At 41.5% G+C, this 15,103-nt stretch overlaps 1 protein-coding gene across 5 annotated transcripts in view; it reads left to right on the forward strand.

Moving 5' to 3' along the window:
- Nucleotides 1-8,223, forward strand: part of SLC35D2 (solute carrier family 35 member D2) — a 45,899-nt gene extending 37,676 nt beyond the window's left edge. For 4 of the 5 annotated variants that reach the window (XM_072959154.1, XM_072959157.1, XM_072959156.1 and 1 more), the window contains 3 exons: nucleotides 5,728-5,884; nucleotides 6,853-6,935; nucleotides 7,574-8,223. In XM_072959154.1, the coding sequence (XP_072815255.1) occupies nucleotides 5,728-5,884; nucleotides 6,853-6,935; nucleotides 7,574-7,676 (343 nt within the window). In that variant the 3' untranslated portion in view covers nucleotides 7,677-8,223. The remainder of the gene's footprint in view (nucleotides 1-5,727; nucleotides 5,885-6,852; nucleotides 6,936-7,573) is intronic. The other variant, XM_072959155.1, reaches the window with a different exon arrangement.
- Nucleotides 8,224-15,103: the final 6,880 nt, after the last annotated feature.

Raw genomic sequence — 15,103 nt, forward strand, 5'->3', positions numbered from 1 at the left:
AAACTCAGACCAGCGACTTGCCCTGCCTGAGCACAAATTCACCTATGAACAGCGGAGCCAAGTTTTAGTTTTTCCTCTTGTCATTGTAAACTTGATGAGATACTGTTTTTGTTCTGTTTTGTTTTTTTCGCTGGCACTTTGCCGTTCAACTATTCCATGAAGGAAACTGAGAAGTAAACCCTCTGATGTCAGCCGTCTGCAGCGAGAGATGTTGGGGACGGTGCCTGGATGTGAGCTGGCACTTCTTGGGCTTCTTTGTCAGAGTCTTGACCCCATCTGTCTATCTCTCCATCAACTTTTTCCAATTGATAGCATGCTTTCTAGAAAACAAGCACAATCTTGATGAAAGTTCATCCTGTATTTTATCAGCAGTCACTGTGCAAATGAAAATAACATAAAGGCACAGTAATTATAAATAATCAGTAAATGATGAAAACATTAACATTTCAGATTCCACAGCTCTAAAGAGGATGAAAATGAAGTAGCTGTCTGTTTTGTAAGTGGGTCTTTTGAGGATGCTAAAGTCAGCATCATTCCAACAGTTAAGTGCCTGTGTTCTGGAATCAGGTGGCCTGGGTTTGAATCCTGGCTTTGCCACTTTTTTAGCTCTGGGTCCTTGGACAAGTTATTTACTCTCTCTTTGGGAGCCTCAATTTCCTCATATTTAAAATGGGAACAGTGAGCCAACATAATGAGCAATTTATAAGGTAACGTTATGTGGATTGAATGATTAAGAGCACTTAGCACAGTGGTAGACACAAAGAAAATACTCAGTAAGTATTAACTGTTGTTAATATTTCCATTTCCTGAGGCCAACCTGTTCAGTTTGGCTGTCCTCTTTCACCCCAGACAGATTCGTTTCTATCTATAGCCCATGGCTTCAACAGTTGTTCTTTTAATACACCTCCTTTTCCTTCAACGGTCAAGTTTTAATTCTGAAACTGCTCTAGAAGGAAGCTTCAATTTGAGCCGGGTGGATTTTTCAGAATCCTGCTTTCTTACAGTTTCTCACTCAAAGGACACTCTGATCAGTGGTGTCCTTTTTGCTGCTTTGCAGTAATTGAAACCATTCTAAGCTTCTGAGCGCATCCTTGGTTTTCAGAACGGTTGGCACTGAGCTCAGACTGTGCCTTCTCTCCGGTTCCTGCTCAGGGACCTTCTCAGGGCTCATGTGTGCCCATCTCAACCCTGGACTGCAGAGCTTTGTGGTTATTTTCACTGCTTTCAAAGTTGCATTTCAAACTTTCTTTTTCTGACCATCATACCTCTTTCCCGAGTTGAAAATATAATTTAAAAAATGATAACACTTAAAAAAGTGTATGTGAATAAGCCAATGGGATGGTGAAAAGTGCAGACTGTTAACTTCTCTTTTGAGTTGTGGTGAAGGACTCAGCTTTAAGAAGTGCTGTTTGTAATCAAGAGTTTGTAAATAAGGCACATGATGAAGTGAAATTGCATCAGGCTGGTAAACTGGATTGTGGGAGCCACGGTAATTTAATGCAGGCAGAGGTAAAATGAGTTTGAAATTTAAGTTGACAAGCCAGATTTTTAAAAGCTAGCTCTGCTGGTCTTTTTTAAATCTTGCCAAGAAATGACAGGTTCCGGTTCATTGACACCAGCAGCTGATACCAGCCCCCAAGCCCTGGAGGAAATTATTCTGATCCGTTTCTGCCCCAGGAGCAGCCTCTTTGAAGCAGTTAATATATTCCTTAATAGGAGCACAAAAGTATCAATTTTCCCTACTCACCGCATAAAAAATGTTCCATTCTTTGAACCATCACTGATACTGCCAAGATGTGGGGTCCAGGAGATGACAGGATTCTGCCGATTGCTTGGGCATCTTCAAGAATGCATCATTTCCCAACAAACCAGATCTTGGTGTAAAACCGAGATCATATTTACCCCACGATTTTGGCTTCCCTGGCGCACCACTGAGGTCTCGGGTAGGAGTGAGTCTCTACCAGAGACGGGCAAGATGAGATTTCTTGAAGTTCTTTGAAATCTGAAACCAGAGAGCAGTGGGCTTGGGCACCATTGTGGTTGGTGGAAGGAGTGTAACAATGTCTTTTGTTCCTTGAACGTTTGTGTTGGATTTCCATGTGCGCTTGTACGTAGAATGGTAACCAGCAACAGGTTGTAAACGAGGTCATTTGAGTTCTGTTTGTGACTGCCACGAATGTGCCATCCAGCTTTGGGTTAATCAGTTATTTTTCGTGTTATTTTCAGAAACAGGAAGAAACCTTTGAGCAGGGGTTCTGGTCCAGGGGTTTTCGCATGGGCACCTCCCTCCCTTGGGGCCCTGGCAGCCAAAACACCAGCTGGCATCTGTTGTCCGAATAAATGTGGATTGCACATATGTGCCATCATTTTTCAAATGTACATAGATGGTAAATATGATTTAAAAGTACGGAATGGCAGAAAGCTACTGAGAATTCAGCAATGCTTTTTATTTATTTTGATTTTTGATTTTTGGTTTTTTTTTTGGTGGGGGAGGTAATTAGGTTTTTTTTTGTTTGTTTGTTTTGTTTTTTAATGGAGATACTGGGGATGGCACCCAGGACCTCATGCATGCTAATCATGCAGTCTACCACTGAGCTACACCCTGCCCCCAACAGCAGTGCTTTTAAATGTCTTTGCATTTTGTTAATCCACCGATGCTAAAATCAAAGCTGTCATGTGGAGGTTGACATTTTTGGTGTTAAAAGTGGTTTCCTTTGGACTGATTTAATGGCGGGTGTTTTAATTCAGAAACTTGGTCTTAGCCAAAGGATTGTATAGGTACATACTTGTATAGATTTCTTAGAAAAAAATGTTTTGACATACTCCTTTTGATCCCAGTAATTTCACAGTTACCCTCTCTGGGGACACCCAGTGGGTGTGCTGGGAAGTGCAGCCTTTCTATCTGCGGAAGGTGGCTGTTCCTGGACCAGATGCCATCTGGTTCTTAGGACTGCTGCTAGTTCAGACTCCCGCAGGAGGCTGGGAGGCCGGGAGGCTGGGAGGCCGGAGACAGGGACTCCTCCCTGTCGCTCAGCCCAGCTGGTGGGGGCGTGTCCTGGGCGCCAGCACTTACGGGAGATGGATATTGGCCAAGGTGGTTTCACTAAAGTGTAGCATGAAGAAAGCCTTGCATGATTGGAACCCTGGAGTAGGAAGGTTTAAGCAGAAATACACATAAAGGACGTCCATGGTTGTCCTGGGTTTAAGGCTGTGCTCCAGGTTAGGAATTGCAGAAAGCTTTCCCGTATCCTGGAAATTGGAATTGGTATCCCTTCCGTGAGCTGTAATCTTTATTATTTTATTAGACCCTTGGCTCCTCCAGGGCAGGGATGCTGTGGGTTCTACGCTCTTGCTACCCAGGCCCAGCCGTGCAGGCACCCAGCAACATCAGGCTGAGTTTTTTAATCTTTTCAGTTTATGCATCAGTAGGATTACAGTTCCCTGGGACTTTAAATTAATGTTGAGTTTATTAAAATTGTAAAAATAAAAAAACCTTAGCTTCTTCTCACGCCGACATATAAATGCTATTGCTCTATAAAGCTAGTAATTTTTGTATTAACATAAGGATATTTACTTTCATTATTTGATCAATAGTTTGTTAACTCAAGTGTAACTGATGGAAATCTCTTCAACAATTTACTGTAAACCAGTCTCATTTACAACTTAGGGAATTAAAAAAAAAAAGCTAAACATTTAAAATGGGACGCACAAATTTTATTTACCTGACTTTTCCCCCCAGCAGTTCCAAGCCCTGATGAGGCCCCAGGGAAGCTATCGGACCAGGTTGCTTTACAAGTCTGAGCAACTCTTTGAAATCTAATAAACCAGACTTGGCAATGCGGTAAATCAGATTTCTTCTAAACATCTGAATACTATGTACAGACTTAAGAGTGTCTTATTCCTTTCAAATGAAAATTGCAGATTTGATATCAGTTGTACGTTTCAGATACAAACCACAAAGGCCAAGATGTTGGATTCTCTAAGTTGTCAAATTGTTGTAAATACCTTAATAACAAAGATACATGTTATTCTGAAGACTGAAGACTCTGTCTGCAATTGAGTTGAGTCCCTAACTTAATGTAAAAGCTTGATGTGCGTCGTCTCTAATATTTTTTCTCTATCATCCCTGGTAATAAACATACTCAGGTCAAAAGCGGTGCCTGGGCTGAATGTCTGTGATCTAGATTCTGTTACTAACAATCAAGAACTGGGCCTGGACCTCGGACTGGGCGCTGAGTTGCGACAGGAGGCGTCTCCCTGATCCTCCTGGGCTGAGCCTGTTCTTAGCGTACGAAAGCTCGTGCCCTCCAACTGGGGTTTAGCTTTGAAATCTGGCATATCTTAATGCTCTCTCGGAATCTTTCCAGTTTCATTCTCAACCAGTTTTGGGGGGCGGAGCCAAGGCGGCAGAGTAGAGAGATTCACGGCTCGCGCCCTCCCACAGATCCACCAAGAATTACATCTACAAGCCCACTGAACCACACAGAACACGTACTGAACCCTGGCAGAGCGTCTCTCATTTCATTCTCAACTGGTTTTGATTGTTACCTCTTTCAACATTGAATCACCTGATTTCAGTGGATGAAATTTTGTCCCCCACTTAGGACTAATTTCCTTTACTACTTGAGTGAAATGAATATGTTTCTTGATCTCTGGTTGAATTCTGCATTCTTTCCTGTGTGTGTGTGTGCGCACACACGTGTGTGTGTGTGTGTGTGTGTGTGTATTTTTTTTCTTGTCTGATGCTTGGTCACGATTTTGTAGTCATTTAATTGACAGGTGTCAATATACCAGTCGGTTTGAATGCCTGTTGAGTTGACTTTGGTCATAGGGTACAGGAGTCGTATTGGCATGTGGACTCCATTATTTAAGTCTTCCTTGTCTAAAGCCAGCAATCGCTCGGCTGATCCTTCCCTGCTGACACCAGTGGTCCTCAGCACTGGCGGAACTTTAGAATCACCTCTGGATCTTTGATCCTGCACACGGCTGGGGCCCTGCCTCTAACCTGTGGAAGGGGACCCTCTGCCAGGCATCGTCGTGTTAAAAGTGCACCAGGTCATTCTGATGCACAGAGAGGATTGAAAACCACTGTTGGAACATAGCTGTTAAACAAAAGATTTCGGATCATTAAAAAAAAAAAATCTCTTTGTCCTTAACTGTTTGGGGGGAAACACTAATGGGAAATGCACAGACAAAATGAAAAGGACACCTAAGGTAGAAAATTCGGCTGATGTATGACTGGACCATCTTCCTGTAAAAAGTCCGAGTTAAAAAGGAGATTTTTGTTTTGTTTTGTTGTTTTTTTTTAAAAAAATTTTTACTGAAGTGTAGTTGATTTACAGTGTTAGTTTCAGGTGTCTAGCAAAGTGATTCAGTTACACACATACATACATAGATTTTCTTCTCAGATTCTTTTCCGTTATACGTTATTGCAAGAAATTGAATATAGTTCCCTGTGGTGTACAAGTCCTTGTTTAAAAAAAAAGATGTTTTAAGATGTAGGTTTTAAGATCTTTCTGTTCTGCGTTTCTTTTTCTTTTTTTCTTTCTATTGAGGTCTTTTCAGTTTACAACACTGTGTCAATTTCTGGTGTAGAACACGATGCTTCAGTCAGACACGAACGTACATATATTCATTTTCGTGTTCTTTTTCACCGTGAGCTACTGCAAGATGCTGAATACATTTCCCTGTGCTATACCGTTGTGTTTCTTTCTTATTTGTTCAAAGTACCCGTGTGTCTGTCCCTTGCTGCCCCTTCTTGCTCTGCTGCTGTCACACAGCACGGTGTCTGCTTCCTTGCCCCAGGTTTCTGCTGATGTACGCCACAGTTCTGTGCAGCTACTACAATTCGGCCCTGACGACAGCAGTGGTTGGAGCCATCAAGGTAAGTGGCTGAAGACTTGGAACGCATAACCGATTTGGGGGGTTGACTCTTGGGCTTCTCTGCTGTTGTCAGGGGTGCAGTAAGGATGGAGGCTTGTGGTATTGCCAGCTGTGCCTGCGATGATCCCTTCTTACGTCTTCTCCTAATCCGTACAACGAAGGGAAAACTTGCTAATTTAAAAGGAAGAGACAAATCAGGACTTTTAAATTGGGAGTGGTGGAAGGGATGGCCTGGGAAAACCAAGTGAAATAGCTGGAAAAAATTCCAAATTTCTGGGCTAAGATCCCTTTGGGCCTACAGCTTTCTGGGAGAACCTGTTGACTAACAGAATCCTTGTGAAGAACTGTTTTCACTCCAGATCTGTGCTCAATTATAAGGCAGCCAACTCTTGGATTGGGGTTTATGTTGCAGGTGTATGTACACGCACTCACACGCACACACAAGTGAATAGGAGGCGGGGGGTGTTCTGAATTCTCTGTGGTTGCTTTGTTTCTGTGTTGACATGAACTCCTACAGCGAGTGAATGCTTCAGCAGTAGACCTGTCTGTTGTCTGCCCAGGGACCTCCGAGAATACACTGGACAGAGAGGACAGCTTGGAATTGATCAGATGCCTCACTCTGTTCACGTTTAGGGCTAATATGATTAAAATTCATTACCCCGTGATAATAAAGAGATGGGATCTGGAAAGCTGCTTACAACTCAACTCCTACATCTTTTTCCTGTGTGCTGACTGGAAGGGGGCGTGGATAATGCAATTTCTGTGGTTATTGTGCCATAATTTACTTCGTTTCTTTATGAAGCTGTATGTAATGGTTTTTATCCACTCATTCAATATTTCACGGACCCCTACTGTAATACACGATAGTGAAAAGTAACTGAAATCTTTAGTTTCAGATTTCAACATATATATATTTTTCCCCTTAAGGTTTTACTTTTAAAGTCACTAATCCTCTCCCTTTTCCTGCAGAATGTGTCCGTTGCCTACATTGGGATGTTAGTTGGTGGAGACTACATTTTCTCGGTGTTAAACTTTGTCGGGTTAAATATTTGGTAAGTGGGATTTGTCAATGCACTCATTTTAGTAAAATGGGAATATTTAAAAGCCTGGTTAATACAAGCAAAAGAGCAGGAGGTGTTTTGACATTACAGTTTTAAAGACAAATTGTACTCAAATCATTCAGTTCATCTATTTTTATGACCTGCTCACTGACGTGGATCATGGGGACGTGTGTGATGAAAAGTCAAGGGGTCAAGATCTGAATTGCATCGAAAGGAAAGCCCCTACGTTATGTGTCTTCCTCTTGTGAATGGGCCTCCTTAAATCTGTGCACCATCAAAGTGCCATACACTAGGGATATGGGGAGGAGTGACTAAAAGATACTTTTGAAGAGGTGTTTTGGGATCTCGGACATGGGACACTATTTTAGATAACTGGGCATAATTTATTTAAATAATAACCTTATTTTCTCTCCCAAGTGTCTGTATTAAATTTGATGGGCTCTTTTTCTGACCCCAAAGATTTGTAAATAAGAAGATTGATTCTCATCAATTAATCCACACATCTGAGGGTGTAAAACAGCAGACTCAGTAATTACCTTCAATTTAAAATGGACTGTGTTTATAAAGATGTCAGCGACTGCTTCGTGGGATTTATTTATGGTCACTTTTTATTTTTTTCCTCCTTTCAGCATGGCAGGGGGCTTGAGATATTCCTTTCTAACTTTAAGCAGCCAGTTAAAACCTAAACCAACCGTGGACGAAGAAAACATCCCTCAAGACTACAAGGCCTAGAATGCGGGGCAGAGCTGCAGACTGGCTCGCAGACCAGGGGGACGGCGGTCCGTTCCCAGATGGAGGAATGTGAAGCTGGATATGTTGGTTGCGGTCCACTCACCGCCATGGTTAAGGTACAACAGGAATGTCTGCAAAATGCGAAGAGAATCTACCTCACCTGCTGTACCAGGAGCCATCATCCGCCCTGGGAAATGTATCTGGACAAAGCCTCACCAGCTGAACGTGCATCTTCTCAAAATAAGCCATTGGTGAAAGGGATTGTTTCCAAGGCACTTGCGTGTCCTGTGAGTGCTTCAGAGGAGGTGCAAGGCTGTGATGCTGTAAGGGTGATTGTTTTCTCATCAGCACCTTGGCCTTAATTTCGAAGGTCCCCGCCAAAACAAAGGGCCAGTGAGAACATTTATTTTTCAGTTAAACAGACATGTCTTTATTTTACTAAAATCAGCCAATGAACTGCCAGGAAAGTTACTTGTTAGCTTTGATTTGATCTTACAATGTTGGTACCCTTTCCCAATCATCAAAGTAAAATAAAGAATAATTTATATGCATGGCTCATACTCTGATACTAGACAGGCAGAAAAAGCAGTACATCATTTGTTTGGTCTGCCTTGGACGGTGATACTCCTTTTAAGGTTCATGTTGGGAAAAGTTACAAAAGAGTTCGATGAAACAGTGGTACTCAGTGAGCGCTCCCTGTCAACATTTAAGTAGGTCTTATTTCTCTCCTCTTCTCCCTCCAGGTTTGCTCAGGGGCCTTGGAAATTCAGATCATGGGGACTTTAACCAAGGTGCATTTCCTGACCTCCCAGAGCCTGAGATGGGATGAGGGTCACTATCACCTTCATCAGGAAATGCCCTGTCCCCGCCGGGTTGTGGTGCAGGGTGGGGCCGCACTCTGGGATTCAGGAGCCCTTCTTTCCAGTCTCATCTCCTCTGCGACCCTCCGAGGCCTTCACGGGTCACCGTGCCATTGTGGCCTCCATTTTTGATTTTTTTAAATGGGACCAGATCTCCAAGTCCCTGCTGGCTCTAACTTTCTAAGTTTCTAGACGCTGAGCCAGATGTGGCCCAAGGCAGCAAATGAAGGAATGATTGTGTTGATGTGTTCCAGTTTACTATGAAAAATTAAAAAATTTTTCATTGTGAAATACACATAACTTGAAATTTACCATCTTAACCATTTCTGAGTGTATAATTCAGTTGTGTTAAGTATATTCACACTGCCGTGCAGCCAATCTCCAGAACTTTTTCATCTTTTAAAACTGAAACTCTATACCCATTAAATAATGACCCCCCATTCCTCCCTCTCCCCAGTCCCCGGCAACCACCATTCTGTTTTCTGCTTCTGTGAATTTGACTACGTTGGGTACCTCATGTAAGTGGAATCACACAGCATTTGTCTTTCAGTGCCTGGCTTATCCTATCACTTAGGATAATGTCCTCAAGGTCCATCCATGTTGTAGTGTGTGTCAGAATTTCCTTCTTTTTAAAGGGCTGAATAATAGTCCATCGTATGGCTTTATGACGCTTTGTTTATCCGTTCATCTGTCAGTGGGCACGTGGGTTGCTCCTGCGTCTTGGCTGTCTGTGTATAATGCTGCTGTGAACGTGGGTGTACAAATGTGTCTTTGAGACCTTGTTTTCAATTCTTTTCATTATTAAAAGGAAGCTAGTTTTCTCAACACACGGAACACTTCTGACCCTAACTGTGTGGGACCTTTCCCTCACATCAAGCAACTCTCCAACTCTCTGGACACCAGCTGTGGGTCCTACAATTAAATTCTGACTCTATCTACCTGCACTTAGTGGAGACCCCATAGGTTAAGGGCTTAGTCCCCCGAGACTGCCTCCCCCAACACTTCAGATGCCAATCCCACGTCCCAGCTTGTGACTGGTGCTTCTGACCAACTGGCCATAAACCGAGGGTTTCCACACCCTCTCCCCCAGGTTTAATAATTTGCTAGAGTGGCTCACGGAACTCAAGGAAGTGCCTTACTCTCTGTTACCACTTTATTATAAAGTGTGACACTCAGGAACAGTCAAAAGGAAGAAATGCATAAGACAAGGTATGTGGGAAATGGTCCGGGGGCGCCGCCCCCCCAGCACATCAGTGGGCTGACCAGCCTGGAAGCTCTCCAGACCCCGTCATTAGGCTCCGTTACTGTTTTGCGCAGTAACACGTGGAGCACAGCTGCACCATTTTACATTCCCACCAGCAGTGCACAAGGGCCCCAATTTCTCCACATCCTCACCGACACTTTTATTCCCTTTTTTGGCAGTAGTAGCCATCCTAATAGGTGTAAGGTGTTGGCTCATTGTAGTTTTTTTTTTTTTTTAGGCGGGGGAAGGTAATTAGGTTTTTATTAATTAATTAATTTTTTAACGGAGGTTCTGGGGCTTGAACTCAGACCTTGTGCATTCTAGGCATGCGCTCTACCGCTGAGCTATGCCCTCCCCACTCATTGTAGTTTTGATTTGCATTTCACTGATGATTAGTGATGGGGAGCATCTTCACAGGTGCTTGTAAGCTATTTATGTGTCTTCTTTGGAGAAATGTCTGTTCGGGTCCTTTGCCTGGTCTTGAATCGGGCTGTTTGTGTTTTGGTTGTTGAGTCACAGGGGTTCTTTATTGTTTCACTTTACTTCTAAGGCTTCTAGAGTATTACCTTGGGGCTCCTAAGCCGTGTAACCACCTTCTCTTGGGTCATCAGCATTATTTCTGAAACCCAGAGACCAAAAATGCTAAGTTTCGAAAAGTGTAAACATCAACTCTTCATTGTTTTCCAGTGACGAAACAGAACAGGCATGCTTTCTTCCCCCCAAACCCACTTTTTTTCTAATTTTCATTCTTAGAATTCTTAAAGGAAGATGCTTTTATGTTTTTCGAAAGTCTTAATATGGTGAGCCTTTTGTTTTAAAGGCCAGGATGCCTTGGGATGAGGGTCCTCATTTATATGTTTTTCTTTTGCAATCACCTCAAATACCCTTCTTTTTTTTTCCCCCCAGTTTTTTTAACTTGAAGTACAGTCAGTTTACAATTTTGTGTCAATTTCTGGTGTACAGCATAATGTTTCAGCCATACGTTCACATACATATATTTGTTTTCATATTCTTTTTCATGATAGATATTGAATATAGTTCCCTGTGCTATACAGTATAAACTTATTGTTTATCTGTTTTACATATAGTTCTTAATGTCTGTAAATCTCAAAATCCCAATTTATCCCTCCCCACCCCCTTATCCTGCTGGTATCTGCAAGTTTGTTTTCTGTGTCTGTGAGTCTGTTTCTGGTTTGTAAATAAGTCCATTTGTGTCTTTTTTTTAGATTCCAAATGTAAGTGATATCATATGGTATTTTTGTTTCTCTTTCTGGCTTACTTCATTTAGAATAACAATCTCCACGTCCATCCATGTTGCAAGTGGCATTATCAAATACCTAACTTGGCCTTAAATTATCCTTTCTTTTTTACCAGCACGGAAAAGACTTCTTTGGCTGCTTCCACATGTGGCCAACAGAGGGCACCACAAGAGCAGCACCCTAGGAGCTGGGCTGAAACTTGGCAATTTCTGCTATTTCTCTAAAGACCTGGGCTCCCGAGGGGTGGGGTTGATGGGAGCTCCAATCTAATTTTTGAATTAAGGATAGTTGAGAATGCTGGATGTAGAGAGATGGTGGAAAGGGACCCATGAGCTCCCAGGAGGCTGAAGAGGAAATGCAGCCCAGTGCCCCAGGTCTCCGGATTTTTTTCTTACTGAAAAAAACAAAAAACAAAAAACACACATAAAAACCATTCTGGGTGGAACAAGGAAAATTAGTTTGCTTACTTATTACTGCTAATAGCAGTGACATTTGTTAACTTGGACTTTTTTCTGCTGTTTTAATATTTTTTCTATATATTAAATATATCAGTACAAGCACAGGGCACTGGAGTTTTGTGACAGTTGAGTTTGCTCAAAGAACAGAAGCTGATTTAGAGAAGAGTTATATCTTTCATGTGCTATTACTATATATGAATATATATTTTATTATGTACTATTTTCATTTGTATGTATCTTCTGGGCCCCAGGAAAATGGCAAAGATACATATGTCAATCCTTTCGTGACCTTTTCCCTTTTGCAAGGTCACTTCAGCTTTTTAGGCTTGGTGACCCATTGTTATGACTAGGGAGTAATTTTTGTTTTCTGTGAATGGATGTGTGTCCTTGTGCATTTAGCTGACCAGTCGCTGCTACTCCGTCGTGGCTTTGGGGACAATGAGGGCGCCCAGCAGCTCAGAATCTCCAAGTTTCCTTTCCGTCATTAGACACTGCAGCACACGGAGAAAGAAAGCTGCCCCTTTAGGATGAAGCCAGAAACCCCAAGCAGTTTCCGGGGACTAACAGGGTCAGGGAAGCCATTCGTGTGCCTTCTGACCACTCCAGGGTGAAGTCTCCCATGATAAGCCTCAGAACTTTTCCTCTGAAATGTGTGATACCTGGGCCAGAACATCAGCATTACTTGGAGCTTGTTATAAAGGCAGAATATCAGAGTGCACAGGCTGAATCGAAATCTGCATTTTAACCCACGTGATTTGAGACACACCACCCCAGGCTTTTGGTCCAGGCTGTAATTTCAGTACCAAAAGTTCCTAACCTGGGGTTCATAGGGTTTAGAGGGCTGGTGAACTTGGATGGGAAAAGACTACATCTTGATTTTCCCTAACCAAAAATGTATCATTTCTTTTCGTTTGAATGTAGACAAGACCGCAGTAATACGGCTGCACGTCACCCTATTCATCAGTCGTGTTTTCCTTAAAACAGAGTTAAGAGGATAGCAGGAAAATAAAAGCTGAATCAAGAGGGCCAAAGTTTCAAGACTGTATTTGTTTGTGGAAATAGAAATTATATCTACTCTGTGCCTATGTTGAAAAAATAGAGATTAAGATGCCTGGCTGGCTGCATTAGTTAATATTGCTGGTCTACCTCAACTGTTGCCACCTGTGTTTTTGACCCCATTTCTGGGGGTCCAGTTCTCGAACTGTTTTGTCTCCATAGAGATATGCGTGGCAGGGAAATTTTTTTCTTACTATTTACTGTGCCATGAAAATAATGTATTTGGGGGATGGAGGGTAGAGCCCAGTGGTAGAGCACATGTTTGGCATGCACGCGGTCCTGGGTTCCATCCCCAGTGCCTCTGTTAAGGGGAAAAAACTAAAAAGATAAATCACAAAAAAGTGTATTTATAGATAACGTATTAGTGGTTGCCACAGGGATGGGTGAAATGAATGAAGAGAATCAAAAGGTGCAAACATCCAGTTGTAAACTAAATAAGTCATGGGGATGTAATGTACAGCATGGTGACTATAGTGAATAACATTGTGGTGCATATTTGAAAGTTGCTGAGAGTAGATCTCACTGTAAGAAAAAGAAATTTGTAACGATGTAAGATGACGAATGTTAACTAGACTTACTGTGGTGATTGTTCAGCAAATGTATACAAATATTGAATCATTATGTTGTATACCTAAAACTAAATAATGTTCTGTTCACTATACCTCAATAAAAAAAATCAAACATTTAAAGAATTTGCTAATGTAAGTATACTCATGATGGCTTTCCAGCTTATATAGTTGTTTTTAAAATAAAATATATAATAAAACTTTTAAAAGACAAAAAATAATGTATTTTAAAAGTTCTACATTGGCGTTAATGTTTGTTGCTATAGTAACATCACTCAATTGCGTTTCTTTAGTGGAGGAAAACAGCTAATGTAGACTGGAAAAAATAACATGTCTCCACATTGAAGAATTTAATTTGCAAATGCACCGATGTACTCCAGTGAGAGTAAAATACAAATTTATTTAAAATCTTTTCTGAATTCATAGCCAGATATTGGCGTGCAATTTCTTAACCTACTAAGTGGAGTTGAATACATTTTTTGATTTTGAAAAGTAAAGTGGGAACTTTGGTCTAAAACCAAACACACAAATGAATTACCACCTCCATTTCTGGTAATATAGAAGGCTGAGTTATCCACCCCCTAAAAAAAGAACCACAGGATAAAATTTGTTTAAAGCTGAGGTATAAAGGAAATTGATGTATAATTTACGTTCAGTAAATTACATCGGCTTTAAGTGTATGGTACAACGAGTTTTGATAAAGGTGTATTCCCATAAACATACATACTTATCAAAATATGGAACATCTTCATATTGCATAGAAGTTCCCTGTGACCATAACCAATCACTGCACCTCTGTCATAAAACCAGTGTTCTGGTTTATTTTACTGAAGATTAGGTTTGGCGTCATATAGTATGCACATGTGGTAGGTAGCTTCTAAGATGGATCTCAATGCTACCTCCTTATATTCACTTCCTTGTGTAATCGCCTCCCTTGGAATGTTGGCTGGACCTAAAATGTGGGCTGGCTTCTCGTGTATAGAAAACAGCAAAAGTAATGGGAAGGTCCTTCCAAGATTAGGTTACAAAAAATTGTGGCTCCTGTCTTTGTCTCTCTGACTTCTCACTTGCTTGATCTGATGAAACTGGCTGCCATTTTGTGAGCTGCTTTGTGGAGAGGCCCACGGGGCAAGGAACAGCCGTGTGTGGGGTGGGGCGGGGTAGGGGGCACTTAATCCTGGCAACAAACGTGTGAGTGAGCTTGGAATGAATCTTTCCTCAGCTGAGCCTTGATTCTGCCAATGGGAAAATCGGGAACGTTTTAATGAAAGAAGTATCATCTCAGCTGGTTCTTAATGGTTTTGGAATTTTAATTCAGACTTAACGATTTTTATTTACAAAAGTAATGTATGTTCATTGTGGAAATTTCTTAAAATATAGAAAAGCTGAAAAAACCAAAAAACTAAGCTCATAAATCCCACCACCTCAATACACAGACACTGTTGACATTTTGGTGCACATCCTTATAAACTTTTCTCTACTAATCATCGTATCTAAAAGAAAATTGGGAGCGCGCTGTTTAGTCACCTACATTTTTATTAATGTTATTTCACTTAATCTTCACAATAGCCCTGTGAAGTAAGAAGTATTTAACAATCCCATTTTATAGGAATAACTTGAGGGACAGAGAGTTTAGCTTGTCCGAAATGAAGCCAACATGCACATCTGGCCCTGGACTTTTGTTTGTTGGGAGTTTTAAAATGACTGATTCAACTTCAGTACTAGTAATTGGTCTGTTCATAGTTTCTGTTTCTTTCTGGTTCAATCTTGGGAGTGTACATTTCTAAGAGATTGTCTGTTTCTTCTAGGCTGTCCATTTTGTTGGCGTTTATTTGCTTGTAGTGGTCTCCTACAGTCCTTTGTATTTCTGTGGTTTCAGTTGTAACTTCCCCTTTTTCACTTCTGATTTTATCAATTTGGGCCCTCTCCCTGTTTTCCTTCATGAGTCTGGCTAAACGTTTGTCAATTTTGTTTATCTTTTCAAA

This window comes from Vicugna pacos, chromosome 4 (genome assembly GCF_048564905.1).
Source record: "Vicugna pacos chromosome 4, VicPac4, whole genome shotgun sequence".
NCBI classification, from domain to species: Eukaryota; Metazoa; Chordata; class Mammalia; order Artiodactyla; family Camelidae; genus Vicugna; species Vicugna pacos.